At 41.4% G+C, this 22735-nt stretch overlaps 3 protein-coding genes across 4 annotated transcripts; all 3 read right to left on the bottom strand.

Annotated features, from left to right (window-relative positions):
- Positions 1–992: 992 nt before the first annotated feature.
- Positions 993–5621, bottom strand: agxta (alanine--glyoxylate and serine--pyruvate aminotransferase a). The gene is made up of 11 exons (XM_004085865.5): positions 5308–5621; positions 3790–3982; positions 3554–3618; positions 3380–3480; positions 3240–3310; positions 2530–2614; positions 2361–2459; positions 2218–2287; positions 1794–1889; positions 1590–1718; positions 993–1524 (listed from the first exon to the last, which is right to left on the bottom strand). The coding sequence occupies exons 1-11, from the start codon at positions 5464–5466 to the stop codon at positions 1417–1419; spliced, it is 1176 nt and encodes a 391-aa protein (XP_004085913.1). The 5' UTR covers positions 5467–5621; the 3' UTR covers positions 993–1416.
- Positions 5622–6608: 987 nt separating this feature from the next.
- Positions 6609–11280, bottom strand: zgc:103559. Its single transcript, XM_023954023.2, has 11 exons — positions 11002–11280; positions 10779–10930; positions 9871–9985; positions 9644–9790; positions 9522–9567; positions 9209–9302; positions 8940–9126; positions 8707–8845; positions 7232–7404; positions 7131–7163; positions 6609–7061 (listed from the first exon to the last, which is right to left on the bottom strand). Exons 1-11 carry the CDS (start codon positions 11146–11148, stop codon positions 6897–6899), a joined length of 1398 nt encoding a protein of 465 aa, XP_023809791.1. The 5' UTR covers positions 11149–11280; the 3' UTR covers positions 6609–6896.
- Positions 11281–15710: 4430 nt separating this feature from the next.
- LOC105353909 (GTPase IMAP family member 8-like) lies at positions 15711–22127 on the bottom strand. 2 transcript variants are annotated; one of them, XM_023954021.2, is made up of 6 exons: positions 21942–22127; positions 19704–20438; positions 18473–19171; positions 17133–17906; positions 16867–17034; positions 15711–16791 (listed from the first exon to the last, which is right to left on the bottom strand). In XM_023954021.2, exons 1-6 carry the CDS (start codon positions 21955–21957, stop codon positions 16526–16528), a joined length of 2658 nt encoding a protein of 885 aa, XP_023809789.1. In that variant the 5' UTR covers positions 21958–22127; the 3' UTR covers positions 15711–16525. The 2 variants fall into 2 exon arrangements, with proteins under 2 accessions (XP_023809789.1, XP_023809790.1); XM_023954022.2 differs by having other exon boundaries at positions 18473–19168; positions 21942–22123.
- Between the last annotated feature and the right edge of the window lie 608 nt (positions 22128–22735).

Here is a 22735-nt window from a genome sequence, read left to right as displayed (position 1 = left end):
TATGTATAAATATATAGAAATATTAATATGTATAAATTATATAAATGGTACTTAGATGCCACTAAAGGCTATAGAAAGCATTGTCATGTGGGCGCCGTTGACCTCACCAAGATGGCATCACGCTCCGCCACCGTTGGCCAGGCTTCCCAAGCGGGCGTGTCTCCTCTAGCGATATAACTCATTGTTCACATGACAGGTTCATGACGTAATGTGACAGATGAACTTCAAGTTATTTGAATGAAAGGAAGATAGATAGATAGATAGATCGATAGATAGATAATCTTTAATTTTTACAATATTGGGGAAATGTAATCAGTTTGCCACCAAATGTGTAGGTTTTCCCGCTTAAAAATACCTCTAAAGTTCATAACAGATATACCTCAACTAGTAGGATAGGAGGGAAAGGTTCCAGGAAATGACATTGCACAATTTTTAATGAAATAATTGGTAAATTCGCTCAAAACTACGCTGATGACACTCAACTGTACATCGCTTTGTCTCCTGATGACGAAGAGTCGGTCAACACACTCTTAAAATGCATTTTAGACATTAAATCATGGATTCCGGTGGCCGACAGGGCTCACACTACATACAAAAGAAAAAAACGCAATGGCATTACCCTCAGCACAACGGAAATGAGGACTTTTTTTTTCCTACCGGCGGGAAAAAAAAATTTCAGTTTCAAACTATTCAGTGCAACGGAGTTTAAGGGCCACCAAAAAAAAGTAAAATTAGGAAATTTAAACTGTAAATTTACGAGTAGCACACCCACTAAACTTAGTTGAACAGGTGAGCTGAATGTTTATTGATAACGTTCCAAATGTTTGGTAGCTCATTTGTTTGATTTACGATTTATTAATGTTTTATTTATCGATGGGGAGTTTGTGGGATCTCTGCAGCCCGATGAAGCCATCGCGGACTGCGTCGGTATTGTTGTGGAGTGGGGGTGTGTACGTGCTGGGGACCGCGCGTGCATGTGTGAGAGGAGGACCTTTGTTAGTTTGAGATAAACTCCTTTATTGATGTCCTTCAGTGTACAAGAGAAACTGTGGAAATAAGAGAATTCATGTACAGTGTCATTTGCCTTAAAATGACAATAATATTTTTTGTGAAAATAAACAACAATTTAGACTTTTGTGCATGTTTGACACCAGACACTGTGACTTTAAACAAAATAAAAAAAATAATTTAAATATTTTTAGAAAGTAGCATAAAAGATAAAATAGAAGAACGTATATCTTCAACTATCTTCAAATAATCGATAGGGATTCGATTTTTTTTCACTGGAAAACGTAAATGAGAACTTAACCTCTTGACCTAAACAAACAAACCAAAATAAACATACTGAAGCTTTTAGAGTTTATCACTGACCCTATCAGACAGCATTTGCAAGGCAACAGCTAAACCAAAGCCTTTTTACACTTTGCTCCTGTGACAGTGCTCCAGGGCGTCCTTCAGAGCAGCCAGCACCATGTCCACCTTCTCTTTGCTGCTGTTACATCCCATCAGCCCCACACGCAGCACCTGAAACAAAAAGCCAAACGTTTCCATAAGTAAACTTAAACAGTGACCGATGATTGTTCTCTTACCAGACCAACTGACGGTCCCAGCCCTCCAGAAATCTCCAGATTATGCGTTTTCATGATGTAGCTTGTGACTTCTTTCCAGTCGTATCCATGAGGAGCAACGATGGTGGTAACGGTGGGTAGCCTTGCATGCTGTAGCAGAACAAGTAGGATTTCCTGTTGGATCATCGACAGCTACAACCTCTACTTGTTGTTTATAAAACTCACCTTTTCTTTGACAAAAAGCTTGAGACCCAATTTCTCCAGGCCAGCATAGAAATGCTCTGCAGCATTTTGATGCCTCTTCCAGGAATTTTCAAGACCCTTGAATAAAAAAACATGATAAGTTCTGACATGACATCATGACCTACTATTTTACTTTCCTAAATTCAACTGATGGCAAGAATGATATAAACTAAAGTTCTCATTTTAACATTTTAACTTATAAAATAAATAAAAATGTAATGTTGCAAGGAAGCGGATTAAGCGTACAGATCCAGTTTGGATTATTTTCTGTCTCAGTGTTTTCTATCAGAGAAAGAATAGACTTTTGTCTATTCTGTTTGGTTTATGTTATCTCTGACATATTTAAGGGTTATTTAACTTATAGGCCAGTGATCAATGTATTGTTGTAGCTCTGAAGTCCATTCACCTCTTCAGACAGGACAGCCAGGCTCTCCCTCAGGGTGTAAAAAGCGGTGACTGGACCTGTGTGATGATACCTGTGGACAGAAGAAGGCGGCGCAGTTATTAACCGCCAGGGAATGTAGAATTAGCTGGAAAATGATGTCCTACATTCTTGATGGCTTCTCATCACATCCCCAGTAGTTCGCAAGCCAATTCAGATCGAGGGAGAATGACACAGGCCTTGTTCTCCGGTTGAATACTTTTTGGCTGTGGAAATTTTGCTAAACCGTTAATACATAATCTCTGCTTTAAAAGCATTTGTGTGCTTGAGTCTCACCAAGCTCTTTCACTGAAAGAAATGGGTGCTGTTCCAGGAGGAGCATTCAGGACCTTTTGGGAACCAGTGTACAGGATGTCAATGCCTGCAGGTGCAAACATTTACACTGTAAGGGGCTGTCAGGGGAGACAGGTGAGGCCTCACCTGAACCCTCTGGAAAAATAAAATTAAATGTGTGCAATATAAATCAGCATTTATAATATGAAATTCTGGATTTTGAAAATTTGTTTATTTAATTCTTAACTGTTTCGTGGGAAAGACTTTTAAAATGTGTACATTTTTTCCCGAGTTGAGGAACAGACTGCACAACCCCACACCAAATGGGTTGATCCATGGAGCATACCATACCAAGGCACAGAGCTTTTCATGGAGAATGAAAAACTAATAGCTATTGGAAACGAACCGAGACCACCTCCAAAGATGGGTCAGAGAGCGGTTTCTGGTCCCGGACCAGGGTCCGCTAGGGTTTATTAAGACAGGAAATTTGTTACGGATTATCGGGAAAAAGAACTCTGGTTCACTGTCAGCGAACCAAATGTGTCCGGTCTGAATACGCCCTTAGTGTCAAAGGTTGCAGAGCCCTGGCATTATTTAGAAAGTATCTCCTGATCCTAAAATTATAAATTTGACTCCAGATTAGCCATGTCTCATCAGTCATGAATTTTAACACACATCACAATAAAAACAATATATTGCTCTCATTGGCCAACCTTGCTGGTCCATGTACAGAGGGGTTCCTCCAAGTGAAGCCACAGAGTCCACAAGCAGCAGGCAGTTGTACCTGCAGAAATTGATGAGAGCTTTTTAGTCTGTGTCGTTGCTCATGGAGACAAAGGGGCGAGGGTCTTACTTGTGGCACAGCTCTCCTATTCCATCTAAAGGATGCAGGACTCCAGTAGAAGATTCTCCATGAGCCAAGAAAAACACCACCGGCCTGTGTCTTGATAAAGCCTGTGACGTTACAATGACAGATGACGTCCGGACATTTTCACAGGGTCACTGGATAGTGGAGAAACAACAGTACCTTTTCAATTTCTGAAATTGTTAAGTAGCCACCGGGAGGCACCACTAATGTGTTTACCATGGCCCCTGTTGGATTGAAGCACATAGACAGTTTACCAGAACAGAAATAAATGTGTTTTGTATTCATTTCAAGTAAATGATGATCGGAAACAAGTCCTTCTCAGTCTGTTTAACACAAAAGCCTCAATGTGTAACCACTCAAACCAAAGCTTTTCTGAGTTCTTTGGACTTGCTTACCAATCCTCTCTGCCATGTCGGCAGCGCGCTCTCCCCAGATGCCGTTCACCGCTGCCAGCACGCTCTCCCCGGGCTCCACAGTGTTGAAGATGGCACACTCCATTGCAGCGTGGCCTGTGCCACTCACGGCAAAGGTCATCCTGTTACGAGTCTGAAAGATGTACTGGATTCCACTTTTGATTTCATTCATTATCTGTTTGAAACAAAAATATACAGCTTTGGCTAAATCTGCATTGGAAAACCAAAAGATACACTTTTCTTTCATCATTTCAACACACATTTAAAAAAAAATATATTGCAGCTTTATTCTCATGCGGGCAACGGTCTGAACAGTCTGTCTAGACAGTCAGACTTGCTAACAGGTTGTCAGAGTGAGAGCTGTAAAAAGAGCAAATGGCTTTTAAATGACAAAAATGATCAGTGATGGGAATAAAAGCTAATTATCAGCAGAAATGCAAACACAAAGAGAAGGAGCAAAGGAACAAAGGTAAAAATATCTAAAAAAAGAAAGTGTTGCAGTTCCATCGAATAAAAACCAACAACTAAAGCATTTCTTTATTAAAGAAAAAAACCCAAGTGATTCAAACAAAATAAAAAACATATTCTCTACATTTTTCCTCAGCAGCTGAAAATCTCTAACAGTTGAGATTAGCAATAAATATTTATTTTTACTTTTTTTAAAGCTTAATTAGAAAATACAACAAAGTAAATAAATAATTTTTTTTTACATCCAGTCATTTTAGAAACAAAGACTTTCAGAAAATAATCAAACGGTTCCAATGACAGAAAACATGTTGCATGTGTCATGGTGTAATATCATGAAATTCTTTCACAGTTGATAAAGAAAAGGACTAGAAAGAGTAAAATGAACAGTCCACGTGGCAAGAAATCTCCATATCTAAATCAAGAAGGATTCCTCTCAAGCTTTCAAACTGGAGAAATATAAGGCAAAAAAGCTAACTGGTAAATAGAATTACTAAAATATATACGATAAATAAATTAGCACTTATTCTCATTTTTGTTACCTAAGTAATAACAATGAATGTCAGTCAAACTTGTAAACAATCGTTTAAATTTAAAATAACATCAATTAATTAGACCGATAATAGTGCAGAGTTGAGTTTTGAGTTTTTTTTAGTCTTAAATCAAGTTTTTCTATTTTCAAGCACATAAAGCAAAATTTTAACTCATTTTAATTATAATTTAATTTTTTCTACATTCTACCTTTCAATGAGACAACAATTCTTGTTTTGTGAAAGGTGTTAAGCAAAGAGAGGATAAAACTTAAGACCTGGTAAAATATCTTAAATGTCTAAAACAAAAAAAGGTTTTAAAGCTTTGCAAGATTTAAATAGTTTGCAGTGTACATTTATCAATAAAAATTCAAAATTAAGGATTTTATCTCTAATCAAAGAGTACAATAGTAAGGGGAGAAAATGGCTTAATGTGATTTTATGGATCCTCTTGTCATCTCATTTGATGGAAAGTTGAAATCATCCGTCAAACCAGCGGAATTACCTCAAAAATCTCTGGATGCATGTGTCCAATGACTGGTTTGGCTCCAGCCTCCAGGATACGTGGAGGAACATTGGACGGTCCTGGTCCAAACATGTGGCGCTGAGGAACCACAAAAGGTTTCAGCAGGCATGATGGTGGCGGTATGGAGAGGGCCGACATGTTCTCTGCAGCGCAGCGAGCTCAGTACGGTAAAAGAGTCGTGGAGGCCAGTGAAGAAGCACCTCAGGCGTGCACACCTCTCTGAACAATGACACAAAATCTATGACACTTCCTGCTTTTATCCACCTTTCGCTCTGTCTGGACAGCATGTGCTCAATTGGAGCGGAGGAGTTTTTGCAGATAAGGCAGTTCTCATGCGTCCTTATGCGTTAATCATTGACAAGTGACTCTGCAGAATCCAGTTATTGCTTTAGCCACCTTCAATCTGGAGCGTGCATAACCTTTACTGTGATGCTTTTAATACAGTTCAATTAGACCTACTGTAACCCTTGTGCTATCCTAGGCACTTTAACGTTGGGAGTGGGGTCATCTAGACCCACTAGACAGTGCTCTGAACCTTTTTTCTTCAATGTTTTGTGATCTTCACTGGTGTCCATGGATTACATGAAATCTTTCCACCTTTATCCACCTTTGTCATGGTAGGGAGAACACGTCAATGGAAGGGTGGGGTCATCTAGGATAGCACAAGGGTTAAAAGACGTATATCATGCAAAATCAACTTTTTGAGCTTTTAAGTGTATTATAATTTTTATTTCTAACTATAAACAACCCCAAAGCAGTATTTTGATTCATTCACGCATCTCTGAGCATTCCTCTAAAATCCTGCAATCTAATCACCAGCCCCTCCCAAATCCACAAAGTCGAGTGGGTTCTCACATTCATACATATGAAGGTGAAGAACAGCCCCTTCCAGGAAGAGTCTGTGCTGCCAGCACCGCCTCCAGGCTAACACACACACACACACACACACACTTTCTCTGCTGAGCTAGTGGTAATCTGCTAAAACACTTTCCTTTGATATGCACTATATGCAAATCCATCTTTGCAAAAGTTGGGATGTTGTTTTCGTGGGCGAGACGCAGACACGCTGCCGAGGCGGGCTCAAGGGTTGACCCCATGAAATGGGCGGCACCCACTAGGAGAGAAAGGCGGAGCCTCAGAGACAGAGTCCTCTTAGTTCTGGGTAGGAAAAGGAGCTGCAAAAACAACTAATGTTTCAACAAAAAAAATCCTTCTTTAGTCTGCCAAAGGTCATTTACAGTGTATGATCATACATATGGATATAGTTTACTCTGACAGGCTTAAGTGTAGCATGATGTTGACCCTTTAATGTACATGTAATTTACACAGTTCCAGTGTTATGCAGCCAAAGCTCTCCGTGACCGTCCAGGGAAATGTCACAAAGAAACCCAATCAAACCAATGGGGTGTGGCTTTCTTTTATAAAAGACCAAATAAAATAATTATCTTTGTGGTTTTTGTTCTTTTCAGGAAGTTCTTATCTTCTTTCGTATTGATTTGTTAAACTTTGTTTTCATGGAAACTTTCAAGTGAAGACTTGCTGTTATCAGCAAACAGTGACGTTTCTGGTCACAGCGTCTTCTTGTGCTTCCCAGCAGATTTGTCCTCCTCAGTGACGAGGAGGAGCCTGCCCAGAGGTTGAGGGTAGAAGCAGCCGTCTCTGTACACCAGCCGCCCCCCCAGGACTGTGGCGTGCACCAGCCCCCTCAGTGTGAGCCCAAGGTACGGTGTCAGCTGCAATTACAATCATCAAATTCATTTCCATCTTAAGATTTTCACATAAAAATGTTTTTTGATGGTTACCTTGTTTTTATGGTGGATGTTGGTTTCTTTGATCTGTGAAGAACAGCAGATAAAATCAGGCTCATTCGGTTCCACACAAAGGTGGGGTTCTTTACACCAACCTCAAATTCTCTCTCTGGGTCCCATATCACCAAATCAGCATCAAACCCACGGGCAAGGCATCCCTTTCTGTTACCCAGACTGCACAGCTGGGCAGGTTCTCTGCTGAGGAACCTCACAACATCTGGCAGCTGGAAACCTCGCTTCCTGGCTGAACCCCAAAACAGAGGCAGGCCTGAGAAACAAGACATTTCAGTTGAAAACTAGCTTCCTGCGTTACCGTTACACTCACGAACTTCACATGTTAAACTTTGGGACAGAGAATGGCTGCAGTCCTCCTGGTGTCAGACTTTGACCACTCTCGCCGTCTGTGGCCAAACAGTAAATGATTGCCGCTGTGAGCCCACCATGACCTGTGCTGAGATAAATGAATGTGGGAAAGGTTACAGCACATAGCAGCAAACCCACCAAGAATCAAAAGTAAAAGCCTAAAAATGAGATCCACGTTTGATTTTTCAAAATGTGTTTGAGCAACACTGAAGTTAATCAGAGCTGAGTCAAGTCCTGCAGCGGAACAAAACCCCTTTACATGTGAGGACACACAAACACCATCAGATGTATGTGGAGCTAGAATTCAGAAGACATTGCAAATTTAACCACACTCTTTTAGCAGTTCTTATTAAGGGTTACATGCATTGAGCAGAAGATCTATCCCATTTTGATAGCAGCATCCAAATGATGCAGCTGAGGAGTGAAGTTAAAGTCCCATTCCAGTGAAAACTGTGTTTTTGGTGTTTTTGACATGTTCTTGTGGCATTTTTCTGGGGATGGAGAACATATTGTTGTTATTCAAATTGTTGTGAATCAGGAGAAGATGAAAAATGCCGATAGCTTGTAGTTGGTGTGTAAAGACCACAATCGGCAGGGGCCACAAGCTCCGTGCTCCGCTCCATTCTGATGCATCAACTTTCAGACAAATGGACCCATGAACGTCTTTGTTTTCCTCGTCTGAGCTGGAATCTGGATCTAAACTGTACGGCTGGATAGATGAAAATTTATTGCCTTTTTTGTCACACCCCAAATGTTCGGTTGGGGTTGTGAGGGGCAGGGTTAGCAGGACGGGGAGGTAAAAAAAGGGATGATAAGAACTTAACTCTGGCTTACTCTGCACTAACAGTCCCGCCCACAACTCAGAGGTGAATTTCAACATAACTCTTGCCACTCTGCAGAAACTATGCCCTAGCTAACTATGCCCTCAGAGTGAGACTTCAAAAAGGAGACCAGTTTCCGTCAAACCAAAAAGACTAGACTAAATAGGCTGAGGATCTGTGGGGCCGCTTATCCTCCCTGACGTGTTATCCTGCATGTCCACTTCATCATATATGTGCAAGTAAATACATCTACATTTGTATGATACATGTTTATGTATGAAAGTGATTTTTATGGGAAATCTAAACAACTATTAAATTGGACACATCATTTCTGATCTTTTCCCTTTTTTGTTGCTTTTCACTAGTAGAAAATGGTGCAACGTTACCAAACTGTAAAGATGAGATGCCTCCCCAGGCCTGCATGAAGTCCCCAAAGTCCAGCTTCTTCAGATCCGGTGTGCAGGGGGAGTGATCAGAAACCACCATGTCGATCAGTCCTCGCTTTAACGCAGACCATAACTGCTCCTGGAGGGGCAGAAAACAAAGCCCTCACAGACTAGATGTGGCAGGAGACAGGCTCACCTGCGTGTCTTCTGCAGATTAAAGCAGTCTGTTTAACCTGGTTAGCAGAGCTTCTAATTGGGGGGCAGCACTTGAACTGTGTGGCCCCTGCAGGTATGCTTTCTGCACACAGGTTGAGGTAATGATGAGTCGTCTCCACTGTCAGAGGAGCTCCGGCCTGTCGAGCCTCCTCGATGAGCTCCAACGGCTCAGCAGAGGACAAGTGGACGATGTGGCATCGAACTCTGTGGAGCAGAAAAGCGTTAAACAAGGGCAAATTCTCCATCGAGGAATTACTAACGGTTATATGCAGGGTGCTGTTCTCACCTGTACTGCAGACACAGGTGGATCACCGTGCGAATAGCCTCCACCTCCATAATGTCAGGCCTGGACTGCAAAAAGGTGGAGTACCTGCAGGAATCTACCGCGGAGAGAAGGTCATGGGAAAACATTTGGAAAATAAATGCTTTAAAGAGAAGTTGTCACATAGTATCTGGTTTAAAATCTAACTATAACGCAGCAGGACTGTGACTAACTGACCAGGAAGCAAAGTCCATCCTGGAAGAACATCTCACAGCTCTAACTTGCCAAAAGTTAGTTGCAAGTGCAACTGAAAGACTAAACTGCAGTAAAATGATACCTGAGATCTCCTCAGTTTTCTTGTGAACGTCCTTCTCTGCATGAAACTGCAGGAGAAAAACAGATTTTGTGTCAGTCACCTGGATTTTGGAAGAAAGTTCAAAAGCGGATCTGGAGATTTACCAGCAGGACGCTGCCGGTGCCCTGCAGCTGCTGCATGGCCGTGTGCAGATCGCTGTCAGCCACATGAGGGAACTCGTCAACTCCACTGTGGATGAGGAAGCATTTGAAGCCAGCCACTCCGGCCTGGATCATGGGCCGAAGCTCAAGCTGTAAGGAGACGTTTGCTGATCTTAGTCACATTCAAGCTTAATGGTATTTTTCCTTTTCACTAAATTCCCTCTCAGTACCTGATTTCCAGGGATCACACCTCCCCAGAAGGCAGTATCCACAAAACACTTCCCTGTGGCCTCTTTCAGCTTCTCCTGGAAGTTTTTGAGTGTTGTGGTTGGAGGAATGCTGTTTCTGGGGAAGATTTGACCAAAACATTGAAATCTTTGCGGATTTTGTGGGAGACTTTTTTTGAGGAGCATGAGTTGAAAAAGCAGTTAGACAACACTTAATATTGTGTATGAATCAAATACAAATACACACTTAACGCACTTTACAATTTTTTTCCCTTGCCAGAATTTGTTTCCCCTGTTTCTGGCATTGTTGGTGTGTTTCATAGCACTCGTGTTTTGCCCCAAAAAGCGTAAAATGAAGGTGGATGTTTACGATCTACTTTATTCTGCAGCTTTTGGGAGTTAAAAGTCATATATGCCTTGTATTCCACGTATTCTACGTTGAACAACGATAGCTTTTTGTGTTTTGTCTCAGGTGGGAGGGTTCAGGCTTCCACGGAATAATAATAATAATAATGCACACTTTGGCAGCCATTAATTTACTTAATCCACACCTAACAGCCAATCAGAATGGAGTTTTCTCCCGGACAATGGTATAAACCAGAAAAAATGCACCAGGACTGATGAGATAATTCCCACATCCTAAAAATGTTGCTCTTGAGAAGTTTGTAGAATTAGGTGTCAGAGAATTAAACCTGAGTGTCAGACACAATTACTTACCGATAAAAATAGTTTGAATTAAGTCTTAAACATCAAATAGTACCAAAATTGAGATTAGAGCAGATGAAACATGATAACCCTATAGGCTTCCAATGCTTGTGCTGTTTTCTGCTGGAAGAACCTTTGTTGACTTTACACAATCTAGTGGCTTTGATAACAGCAGTCAGTAAATGATTGATTTCTGCTGGACGTACAGGGGCATGTCCACAATGGTGGTCACTCCCCCCGCTGCAGCCGCCCTGGTTGCGGTCCAGAAGCCCTCCCAGGAGGTGCGGCCCGGTTCGTTCACATGAACGTGGCAGTCCACAATTCCTGGCATCAGCACACTCTCGCCCACGTCCCACACCTGCATCCACAGAAGGAGAGCTGGATCAGGACTTGGAGTCTCAGAGACAGGAGGGACGGAGCGGCACTTACCTCACAGCCAACCTCCTCTGTCAGGGCGCTGCCAGAGAGGATCTGGTGGATTTTCCCATCCTTTATCACGACCACAGCAGGACGCACTCCATCACCAAACAACACTCGCTTACTCCTAACAGCCCCAACCAGAGAACCCAGCTCCATGTCTGTTCTAACTCAGTGATGTTGAGCACTGCAGACTCTCTGAACTTTCAACAACTCTTTGACAATCTCGGAGGTGGAGCTCAGGCACCAACCGCCGCTGTCCAGGTCAAAGTGAAATGGGAAAAACAGTTACACAATCTCTGGTGTTTAGGCAGCATGCATGCGTCCAAAAACGGCTGAGTCAATTAAATGGGTCACTCGCCTTTTCACATGATGTTGATCTGAACCAACCAATAGAGACTCCTTCAAAGAAGGAGCACAGCTCAATAAAAGGCATGGGCCAAGTGAAAAACGAGGAATTTTAATCATTTCTTGTATCTTCTACTTTTTGACCAAAATAAATTCTGAGGTATAACTAAAGGTTTGTGAAGATTTCACCTTAGGTGTTTGCCTATGGTGTACTTTGTATTCAGTGACATGTAACACCACAATCTGTGGCATTATTAGCAAAAGTCTTTAGTGTGGCAGGAGTCAAAGTTACTGTCAGTTCAAGAGAAACAGTCATGGACTCAAATGACTGTGGATTAATTTTTTTCAGATTAATCGTGTAATTAAAGCTACGGCCATCGTTGCATTGCTCACAGATGCCACTGACCCTGACTGTGTTTGTACTTTTTGGCAAAGGCAAACTTTAATATTTCCTATGTCAATGGGAGGTATTTGTTAACCATGTCCACATTTCTAACATGTTCAGCCTGAGCCAGGGATTCATGTGTCAAAGTTTCACAATAGTCTGATAGAAATTGTGCGAGCAACAGGGACACGCAACTTTTGCAAGCTTGCCTTGCTAACGCCATCCAAAAATACAAGTTTCTGATTCCATTTATTATTTCCCCAGTAGCTCCCCAATGATGCTCAAGGAGTTAGGGGGCGACAAGGGGGGGGGGGGGGGGGGGGGGGGGGGGGGGATTCAAGGTAGCCAAGATCAAAGGTCAACAGAACTTTGGCTGTGATTTAGTTGTGGTCGTAAACTTAACCTGGTGGTTTGTGTGTGAAATTTTGTGACGATTGTTCAGACAAAAGGTTTTTCCCATATTGTGGCAACAAAGAAAAATTGCCAAATTTCAGTCTTTGCCACAAAATGGCCGCAAAGCCATAGGTTGCGTGATCATCCCAAAATAATTGTAAAACTTCTTTTCAATATCCCGACACATGTGTTTTGGTTTATTTGGTTGATTTTGACTTTCTTATTATTATTTTCTTCAGCCCCATATTAGATTTTGGCCTTGATGTGAGGCATCGGTATTGATTCTGTCATAAGTGTATTTTCACCAGTTACTAGGTGCATCCAAGTTTTGGTGAGTTTTTGAGACTTTGGCAAGGGCCAAATATTCGCTCAAAGTGTCAGTATGACAGAAGAATTATGAAAACAAACTGTTCCTTGCAGTGGGTATTTCCACTGAACTAGTGTTCAGTGGAACGCCTACCCCTAGAACAGTGGTTCCCAAACTTTTTAACGCCACAGACGCCGCATGACGTCAGACAAAGTTTTCACGGACCGGTCTTTGAGATGTGGCGGATGACTAAGCTTTTATTTTGAACGGACCCACTTCTGGGTCCTCAAACTCTAAGAAGATTGGATACTCAAAACTGAGTCCAACTCTACTAAAGGAGTTGGGTTTCAGAGTCCAAACTGTGCATCAAGAGTATAGCTGTCTAAAGCTGCAGCTAGATTGTTAGCATAAACTAACAGAAGAGATCACATCAATCCTGTGTTAGTTTCACTTCAGTGGCTCCCAGTGGATTCTAGAATCAAGTTCAAAATCCTCCTGTTTACCTATAAGGCCTTACATGGTATGACCCCATCCTATATTAAAGACCTCGTAGTGCCTTACCAACCAAACAGAAACCTTTGTTTGCAAAACGCAGGACTGCTTGTGGTTTCTAGAATTAGTAAAAGTACGGTTGGAGGTAGAGCGTTTAGCCACCAAGCCCCTGTTTTATGGAATAAGCTCCCAGCTCATGTAAGAGAGGCCGACTCAGTTTCTACATTCAAAGTTAGACTGAAAACATTCCTCTTTGGACAGGCTTATTGTCAGACTAGTTAGTATTCAGAGATTATTTACCCTACTGTTAATGTGTTCAAATTAAACTTAACAATAATATTAAAGTTGTCACTAGGCTGCTAGAAGTTTGAAGCTGGGGTAACTATGGTGCTCTGGGGTTCTGTCCTCTTTTCTCATCTACTTCTACCCTCCTTCTCTTCTCTATTCTTGATCATTATTCATCATTTAGTTCTCCATGCCTCTGTTTGGTGGAGTGCGATTCATGTACTGTCCCTCTTTCCAGTGCTTCCAGATTCCAGTTGGCTCATCCGTGCTCCTGTACCTGACCGAGTACCTCGTCTCTGCTGCTGCTCCTACACCTGGCTGTGGATCCTGTCTCCGGCTCGACTCGCGCCCCCGACTGTCCCCCCAACTTCCTCTGGATGAAGCCCGTCTGCTGAACTTTAAATATGTAGTTGTAAGTTAAATAAGTAAATTTTTCTCTATGAGTTCTGGTAAATCGCCTGTCCGTCCTGGGGGAGGATCCCTCCTTCATGGGGGCACCCCTGAGGTTTCTTCGTTTTTTCCAGAATCCATTTTTTTAGGAGTTTTTCCTTACCGTGAAGGGGGGTTTGAGGACAGGGATGCCCAGTTTAGTTAGTCTGTTTAGTTAAAGTTTTAGTATTACCCTATTGAAGTCTGTACATTTATGATCCTTTTTGATTGCATGTTTACCTTACAATTACCGGTACGAAGCCCACTGAGTGTGATGACTGCAGTCACACAAGATTATTATTAAGGTGAAGTGTACAGTTCCATTTGTATTTGTATGTATTTTTGCTATGGTTATTTGTGTATATTGATTCTTTGTTTGAGTTTTCATGTGGAGCTGTACCAGCTTGAGGTGGCCTAAAGATGGTGCCAAATGGAGAGGCTTTCAAAAAGGGTTCTACCATTACCGTCCAGGTAATGTTTTTTGTCTTAACCCCCCCTTGTATCATTAATGGTTTAACTCACTTATTTAAAAGTCCCCAGGTGTGGGGTAATGTTAGGTCAGTCATTTGAGTTCTTTCCTAAGTAGCAAGTTTGTTGACCTCTTTTATGGGCCCTTTTAAAACTGTTTGTTCAGAGGGATCCTTGACATTAAAAATCTATTTTTGGACTAAATATCTGTACTTTCTGCCCCTGTTTGTCTGATCCATCACACTGAGACGACTGTTGTGAATTTGGGCTATACAAATAAAACTGAATTGACTTGAATTCTGGCCTTGCAAAGTTCTATTAGTGATTTCTTGTAGGTGTTTTTGAACACACATAAACTTTTGCTTTGTTTTAAATCTTCATCCAATCTGTTCCATAAATCCACACCACAATTTGATAAACACATTTTTGTTTTTGTAGTACGAATGCAGTGCTTTTTGAAATTCAGTTGTTTTCTTTGATCGTAACTCCCGTCTTTGTCTCTGAACATTTGCTGTATGTTTATTGGAAGTAAGTTTTTTTTTCTGGCTTTATACATGATGAGTGCCGTCTTCAGTTTATCTAGATCCCCTAATTTCAATAAATCCAACTTTAAAAACAGTGAGTTTGTATGTATCCCCTAATTCACTCCAAGAACTATTCAAATAGCTTTTTTTGGTAAGCTGTACAAACAATGTAGATTTGCTTTATAAGTATTTTCACAAGCATGTGACACAAAAGGTTGGCTCTCCGGTGAACATCCAGGGTTCTGACATTGAGATTGTGGACACTTTTAAATACTTGGGTGTTCACCTGAACAACAGACTGGACTGGTCCAATAACACGGATGCTCTGTGCAGGAAGGGTCAGAGTCACCTTCACCTGTTGAGGAGACTGAGGTCGTTCGGCGTGTGAAGACACGTTTTCCTGCTCTGCAGCACTTTTTGTTAGTTGAATAAATCCCTAGCCCTGGAACTGTGTGCCTCCCGTCTCTGCATTTTGGGTCCTTCTTGCTCACCAGCCCTCCCCAACCTGACATCTTCTTCTCTAAACTGATATTTATGCCACCATGTTGCAAACAAAATATTCTAGGTAGCAAATGAAAATATTCGATATTTGCTTTCAAAAACCTTTTTGCTTTGAAAATTAAAAAAATAAAAATAAGTCATTAATGATCATTGTGGTTCAGGAGGAAAGACTTAAGTTCAACAAATGAAGGAATGAATATTCGTCAAACCTAAGTCTTTCCTCCTGAACCACAATGATCATTAATGGCTTATATGGTGGCGCAGTGGTTAGTACTCTTGCCTCACAGCAAGAAGACCTGGTTCAAGTACCAGCTGGGGACTTGAACATTATGAACATTATTGATGTCAAGCACAGACAAGATAGCTTGACATCAATAATGTTCATGTTTGCATCAAAATAAAAAGAATCCAAACAAGAATCACTTGATTCATAAAACCGTGACTGCAACAGAAAAAGCAGATTCTCAGGTCAATCATCGTTTTTTTTCAATTAAAATGTTTAAAACAAAGTACATGCTCATGACCATGGCAGAAACAACAGAATTCACTCGGTCCTTACACTGTAAACCCCTCACAAGCACAAGACTCATACATTCATCCTGTAGTTTACTAAAGTTCTGGCACTTCATTTTGAAAGGTTTAACTCAATGACAGATTCTTGTTAAATATGTGAAAACATTCAATGTTGTCGGCCCACACACAATTAAGAATGGGTTCATAAATTCATACAAACTCTACTTCAATAAAAGATTGAAGGAGTTACCACATTTACAGTCACACAAGAGGCAACAAGACAAGGATCAGTTTGAATCATTTTGGTGTCACAGGACTGCAAGAGCCGACTATTGGGCAATGGAAAGGGACGCCCTAGACATCAAATGCATCACATGCAGCTCAGACCAGCCTTTACAGAGAGAGAAGGGGGGAGTCAGGAGTACACAATGGCTGCTTAGCAAGTGGGGTTGGGTCAAAGGTGGGTGGTGAGAGCAGCGGTGGTGTCTAGAAGAGGTGACTTAAAAGTAACTAAGGAGTCATGCACTGTAAAACGTTTTTGAAACAGTAGTAGTAGAGGTAAAGAGACTCATTTTGAACAACAGCAAAAAGTCATCTGTACAGCTGGAATGAAATCACTCAAAATGGGTCTTCTGTAGCTAAAATTAGACATGTTGATTATTATCGTCATGTTTAGAAAAAGACAATGTAGCAGAAATTAAAGATCCCGAGCTTGGAGCACAAGGGTGGTATATTTGTAATGGGGCATTTCATTGCAGCTAGACTGTTGTTGTAAGTTGTGAAAATGTTGCTACTGTTTAATAAAGTAATTTGAGGTAGGTGGACTTTAAAGATTCCCGTAAAACCTCTAAAACCATTCCTCACAGACCTACTTTCCCTTCAGGACCTTTTTTATGTGGTCTGATCTGAGCAAAACCCAAATTCTGAGTCACCAGTTCTAAAGTCCATTCTATAGTTTTCTGAATATTCCTGACCAGTCATCAGAGAGATTTGTGAATTGTATCCTGAAGATCTGGGGAAGTTTATCGTCATCTGGTTGTCCTTATTTGTGCTGATCTGAAGACTGGCCACCCAAGCCAGAACTTGGTGAAAGCTGCTGGTTGGATTATGTCGTATGAGGGAGCCAGAGATAGAAGATGCTGAAGTTGCACCTCTCACTGAAAAGGACAAAAACGGTTTAGGTAAAACTGTGTTGACGTGTTTACCAGCAGAGATCATAATTTTGAACTTACGGTCAGGCATCAAGGCATCCATGCTGCTTCTAAGGAACTCTGTGGATTTCAGGATTTCCTGATCCAGCCTTTCAACAGCCGTATTTATTTTTGCATTCATTTTCTTCTCCTTTACTTCTCTGTTCTTTTGATCAGCAGTCCTGCCTCTGGGTTTGGCCCGGTCACCACCTGGAATTTGTTGCAAAAAGACCTGGTAAGACCTCATTTTATGTGTAGCATACCATGATATTGGACAGAGTGATAGGACCTGAGGGTGTAATACTCACGGAATCCTTGAGTTTCAGATCTCGACATGTTCTCATTCAGGTCCTCTTGCAGCTCGAGGAGTGTTGTTTTGAAGTTGCTCATCAGCTCCAGCTCCCTCCTCCTGTACTCTTTTTCCAGCCGTTGTTTCAGCACATTCTTCAGCTGAATCCTACAGAATTTCTCAGAGATTCTCAGGTAGACATCATTCATGTTGGGGCAGAAGAGCTGGCCTGTGTTTGCTGCCACCATTTCCTCTATCTTTTCAAACAGCTTTGTGACCTGACTCAGATCTGATTTCCTGTTGTTCATGGAGTGGTATCTGTTCTTACACTTGTCCACCAACCAGCGCAGAGACTCTTCTCTTTCAATGTGCTCTTCTATGGATTTGTTTGGTAGTTTGTCTTCATGAGTGAACAGAACTAGTGTGTGTTTCCAAATACTGGCACCAAAAAGGTTGACGTGCTCCTCCAACTTGACTTTCTCTGTCTCTGTGAACTTCAAATCCAAAGGAACCACCAGCAGCACAGCATGAACTCCTGACTCGCTCAGGGACAGACTTCGGACTATTTCTCTGTCCATCTGCTCTGTAGAGCAGGAGGATTCCCTCCGCCACCCAGGTGTGTCAATCACTGTGACCTGTCTGTCGCCAACCTGCCTCACTTCCTTATGGCACTGCTCATCCTGACCCGCAGAAAAGACCTCTTTATGCAGGATGATGTTTCCTGTTGAACTCTTTCCAGAGGACCTCTCCCCGAGCAACACAATCTTCATCTCTTCCAGCTTGTTCCTCATTCCTGAGGAGAAAATAACTTCCATCATCTCAGAGTGGGATGCAAATGAACACAAATATTCTTTTTTCAAAGAAAAAAAACCCTTTTTCTTTGGTAAACATCTTGAGTTCTTCATAATAATGAGCAGTGTTGGGTAAATTACTTCTAAAAAGTCATTCATTACTTTACTTAGTTACTGATTACCTATCATTACCTATTTGAAAAAGTAATTCACTACTCATTACTTCACCTTTTTTTACTCTCAGATTCAAATTCTCAAGAGGAAAACATTTTGGACAAACTGGATCCTCTCGTCTTTCTTTTAACTTTATTTTTGAAGTTACATGTGGGCTGTGCCACTGCTCAACCTCAGATGAACCTGTAAAACTTTCCTTCGTCTCTATCAAATCTGACATTAGGTCACTCTTCTGAAAACCCAAAGGACTATCTAATGCCTCCATGTTGATTTTCCCTGACTTTAGGTTTTCCATTACAATGAGTTGCACCTGTCTGTCTGTCTCTCTATGTCTGTAGTTTGTTCTGTGAGTCTACTAAACTACCCCCCCCCCCCCCCCCCCCCAATAACTCACCTGTAAGGAGATTCCTCTGGGTCTGGACCAGCTTCTGCCTCAAAATGGCTCCTTCTTCCACACTTCTTCGTTTCTTTTCCAGGCTCATAAAAATCTGCTGGTCTGGAATAAAAGGCTGCCATGCGTTTGCAGCCACAGTCCCGGTGATTTTCTCTAGCAGCTCTGTGACCTGTGTGTCTTCCTCTGCATTTTTGTTATTAAGAACGTGGTATCTGTTTTCACACTGTTCAATCAGAGACTGTAAGGCCAGCCCTTCACCTTCAATGTACTCCTCTATGGTGCTGGTTCTCAGCCAGTCTCCTCTACTGAAAACTAGGATTGTGTGTTTCCACACTGCTTCACCGAGGAGCTCCACATGCGAGGTCACTGCGTCCAGGTGCTTGGCGTTGAAGGAGGTGTCTGCGTCTATCACCAGCAGGAAGACGTGGGGTCCAGGGGGACACAGAAACAAGCTGCGCTGCATTTCGTCCTTGACTGCCTGGGGGGTGTCCTCCGCGGGGAAACCTTTCCACCAACCTGGACTGTCAACCACAGTTACTTCAGTTTGGTCCACAGAACCGTGCCGCACTTCCGAGTGCACTGTTCGTTTTCCATCATGTTCTTTGCAGCCCAGGATGGTGTTCCCGACACAGGTTTTTCCGACCCCTCGGCTGCCCAGCAGAACTATCTGGAGTTTTGGGATGGGCGTCACATCTCCTGCTGTCAGACCAAACAGACAATGATTAGGTGTATAGTTCATAGTTTGAATACCCATCAGATACATGAATGTTTGTTTTACAATGAAAATAAATCCTAAAGGTGAAAATATTAAGTTTTCAGATTTCTATTAAAATGTGAGAAAATAGTCTAGTGATGTGTGCACAGAAATGATCGACATCTGTGTGGATTGATCATGCGTTGCTTTCCTAAAACTGTCTGGAGAGCTATGATTAGAATGACTGTAAACATGAAATACTTTCTATTCATAAGAAAACACACACGTCTAAAGGCAGAAGAAACTTGAACCAACACCTGAAACGAAACAACAGCAGATATTTGCAGAACCGGTCAGTTTCTATGAGTCCTGATGGTTTCAGATTATGAAAATACCTGAAAGAGTTCTGGAATTTCAGTGGTTCCTTGTTTCCTTTCCTACCTGCTCCTGCATTATGAACTGACTTTAAATGAACTCTTTGTGTTCCTTCTATAGCAGAGTCAAGACATTAATAGACAGTTTTGCTGTTGTCTTCACCTTGCATGAATTTTAGCATACGTTGTCTCTCTTCCTCAGCTTTTCTTCGTCTCTCTTTCGCTCTTGAAGCCACCTCGTCTTGCTTCTGTCTGATCTTCTTCAGAATGCGCTGGTCTACTTCGTAGCATCTGCCGCTGTTGTTCCTTGCCATCTCCTCAATCTTCTCCAGCAGCAGAGACACCTGAGATGAGTTATCTTTGTCCTTATTGTTGAACATGTGGTATCTGTTCCCACACTTCTCTATCAGCCACCTGAGGGCCAGTCCTTCGCTCTCGATGTGTTCTTCTATGGTCTTCTCTCCCAGGAAATCTCCAAAAGTGAACAGCACCATACTGAATCTCCAGGCATGCTCTCCCAGGAGCTTCATGTGCTCCTCCACAGTGATCTTTTGCTCCACAGAGAAAGCCGAGTCCACAGGGATGACCAGAAGGAAAGCGTTGGGGCCCGGTGGACACTTGGAGACATTGAGCCTAAACCTTTGCTGGTCTCTTTGTGGGACATCTGAAAGGCAGAGAGAGCTTCTCCACCCTGGAGTGTCCACCACAGCCAGCTTCCTGCCCCCCACCTCCCCCTCAATCATTTTGGACTGATGCGTCCTGATCCGGCCGAAGTCGAACTTTTTCTGCCTCAGAATGGTGTTGGCAGATGAACTTTTTCCTGCCCATCTCCCACCAATCAGCACCAGTCTGACCTCTGACAGGAAGGGGCTCTTCGGTGAAACACATTTCCCATTGTCTGAAACACAAAGATTAATTCATGATCTGTCATTTCATAAGCTCAAGTATAAACCAACAGTCTTTTCAACACACGCTGTCCCACTCCAGTCATCTTTTGATCTATTTAAGTCTTTCCAGTGGTCTTTCAATTTTGATGACACTGTTTTTGACCAAAATCTAAAAACCTGCACAAGACAAAAGCAGGAAAGCTTATGGCTACTCAGCTGAAACAGAAAGAGGATAACTTTATAATATTTAAAAATGAGGAGGGGATTGTAGTTTAAAACAATCTTTTTTTTCTGTCTGCTCCTGATTCACCATGATATGAAAATAGAAGTATTCAAAAATACAGTTTAAATCTTAATTTTCTTTATAAATGTCCTCCATCATGAGAAAAATGCTACAACAACTTGTTAAAAACAACATTTGCATTGGAGTAGGTCTTGAACACTCTCCTTCAGGTCTTTATTTAAAAACTGTCTTTTTAAAATAACTTGAAATTAAGTAACCCATTAAAAAGCAAAATTCAACAAAAGTAAAACAAAAACTAAATAGAAAATGAATCATGAAAACATGCAAACAGTGAAAAAGTTGACGCACGCAGCACCACATTTCAGTTATGTTTGTTAATGAGGATTTTTCGCACTGGTTTGTTATTACCTCAAAACTAAACTGTTTTCCAGCACATAAAAATGACATTTGCTGTTCTAAGTTAAATCCACTTACAACCAGCCTAAATGAGGACAGTTTGAGTTTGCAAAAGAAATATGAAAAATTTCACAAGTCAACTTTTTAAATTTTTTATTTGTACATTTACTGTAAATATGACAGCCTTGTTCCTCCTTTTCATTCGGAATGTTGTTTTGGTGTTTTTGGGCTGTCGGGAACTCAGTGTGTTTGTCTTCCTTGAACTAAAAAAAAAAAAAAATCTGGTCTGACTGGTTTATGCGGTACCTAAGTTCTGCTTTTAAGTGATTGACTTCAGGCTTTGCAGCCTAAATGCAAAACTGTTGCTGGAATAAAATGACTTTATCTGAAACTGAAAAGTTTAAATTGTTGCAATAATACCAAAAAAGCAATCTGTTTGCAAGATTTTAACAGTCAAGTTTCAAAGAAAACAATTTTTGTTGGTTAAATGTCCTGCATATTTCATTAAAAAAATCCTGCAGAGTGTTAACCTAAAACTTTTTAGACAGGGTTCAAACAATTCTTACAGTTGATAGAGAAGTGTTGCACAACCAAACTCCTGCAGCAAAGCCCATAAATGAACTTCATCACTTTATTCTCTTCTAAACTGATGAAATGCAAGTGAATTGTGTAAACAGAGTTACGCATTTCCCCAATAGCTACATGTAAAAATGTGTTGGGGTGGTTTTGACTTAGCACCTCACAGATTTTCTTCTTTTACTTTAGTCTGCAGACTCTTCCAACTAAAACCAGCAACCAAATCTAGACACACACTAAGGTTTTAGAGACATTAAAGAAAAAAAATATGAATTTTCAGAGCAAAATATCAACTCACCAACTGCATCGCCCATTTTGCTCCTCTGTTTGTTCTTTTTCCACAAGTGATGTTTAAACTCCTGTGAGATCTATGGAAGGATCAGAACAGATTCCTTCTCTCGTTGCAGCAAAAGAGAAAAGACCGAGCTGTCCCACTGCAGAGGTGTGTCCCAGTTCTAGTTTGCAGCAATGTGGTCTAACCTGTCAAACCCAGACAAGTGTTTGTGTGCTTGACTAAAAACACAAAAGTGAAAGAAAACATCACTAAGATGAAAACGCAGAAGACCCAAATGCTTTATGAAGACTTGATACAAGGATTTGATTTTTTTATAAAAGTCAGATGATTTGAGGATTGTACACAGAAAAAAAACTTTGAAATGTATTTGCAAGAAAAGTCAGCTGTTCTGTTGATAATCCTGTACAGATGGAATCCTGACTTGTGGCATTTTTCAAAGGGCAGCACACATTTCCCCTGTGTGGGACACATTGTTCATATAATTAAGTATCCATCCAGAAATTTAAACGCACAAATGTAATGATACTGGAGCTGCTTGTGCCATTTGTGTTCTTTTTATTTGTCTTTTTTGCTTCAGTATCTTTACAGGCTCCTTCCTGCAGGACATGCGGCTGTGAAAGAGCGGTCAGGTCAAATGCTGCAGATCTTTCTCCCTGAGTGCATGTTATGACACCAACAAGTTATTCCACATCCAGACACCCATCCATCAATTTTCCGAACCTGCTTAATTACTTTAGGAGTCACAGGGTTGCTGGAGCTTATCCCAGCGAATGTTGAGTGAAGGCAGGGTTCACCCT

The sequence above is a fragment of the Oryzias latipes genome, chromosome 4 (assembly GCF_053564925.1).
Source record: "Oryzias latipes strain Hd-rR chromosome 4, Olatipes_Hd-rR_3.1".
NCBI lineage: Eukaryota > Metazoa > Chordata > Actinopteri > Beloniformes > Adrianichthyidae > Oryzias > Oryzias latipes.
This window is presented reverse-complemented; position numbering and strand designations above follow the sequence as displayed.

What these genes read in the sequence shown, in the direction of transcription:
- agxta (XM_004085865.5), bottom strand. Translation starts at nt 5,466, where the DNA reads ATGTCGGCCCTCTCCATACCGCCACCATCATGCCTGCTGAAACCTTTT. An exon ending in GATGAGAAGCCATCAAGAAT is followed by an intron (nt 2,288 to 2,360) that starts GTAGGACATCAT and finishes TTCTGTCCACAG; the next exon opens with GTATCATCACACAGGTCCAG. An exon ending in AGCTTTTTGTCAAAGAAAAG is followed by an intron (nt 1,719 to 1,793) that starts GTGAGTTTTATA and finishes GTTCTGCTACAG; the next exon opens with CATGCAAGGCTACCCACCGT.
- zgc:103559 (XM_023954023.2), bottom strand. Translation starts at nt 11,148, where the DNA reads ATGGAGCTGGGTTCTCTGGTTGGGGCTGTTAGGAGTAAGCGAGTGTTG. An exon ending in GCACCGGCAGCGTCCTGCTG is followed by an intron (nt 9,568 to 9,643) that starts GTAAATCTCCAG and finishes TTTCTCCTGCAG; the next exon opens with TTTCATGCAGAGAAGGACGT. An exon ending in GAAAACTGAGGAGATCTCAG is followed by an intron (nt 9,303 to 9,521) that starts GTATCATTTTAC and finishes TCTCCGCGGTAG; the next exon opens with ATTCCTGCAGGTACTCCACC.
- LOC105353909 (XM_023954021.2), bottom strand. An exon ending in TATGCTAAAATTCATGCAAG is followed by an intron (nt 19,172 to 19,703) that starts GTGAAGACAACA and finishes TTGGTCTGACAG; the next exon opens with CAGGAGATGTGACGCCCATC. An exon ending in CCAGAGGAATCTCCTTACAG is followed by an intron (nt 17,907 to 18,472) that starts GTGAGTTATTGG and finishes TTTTCTCCTCAG; the next exon opens with GAATGAGGAACAAGCTGGAA.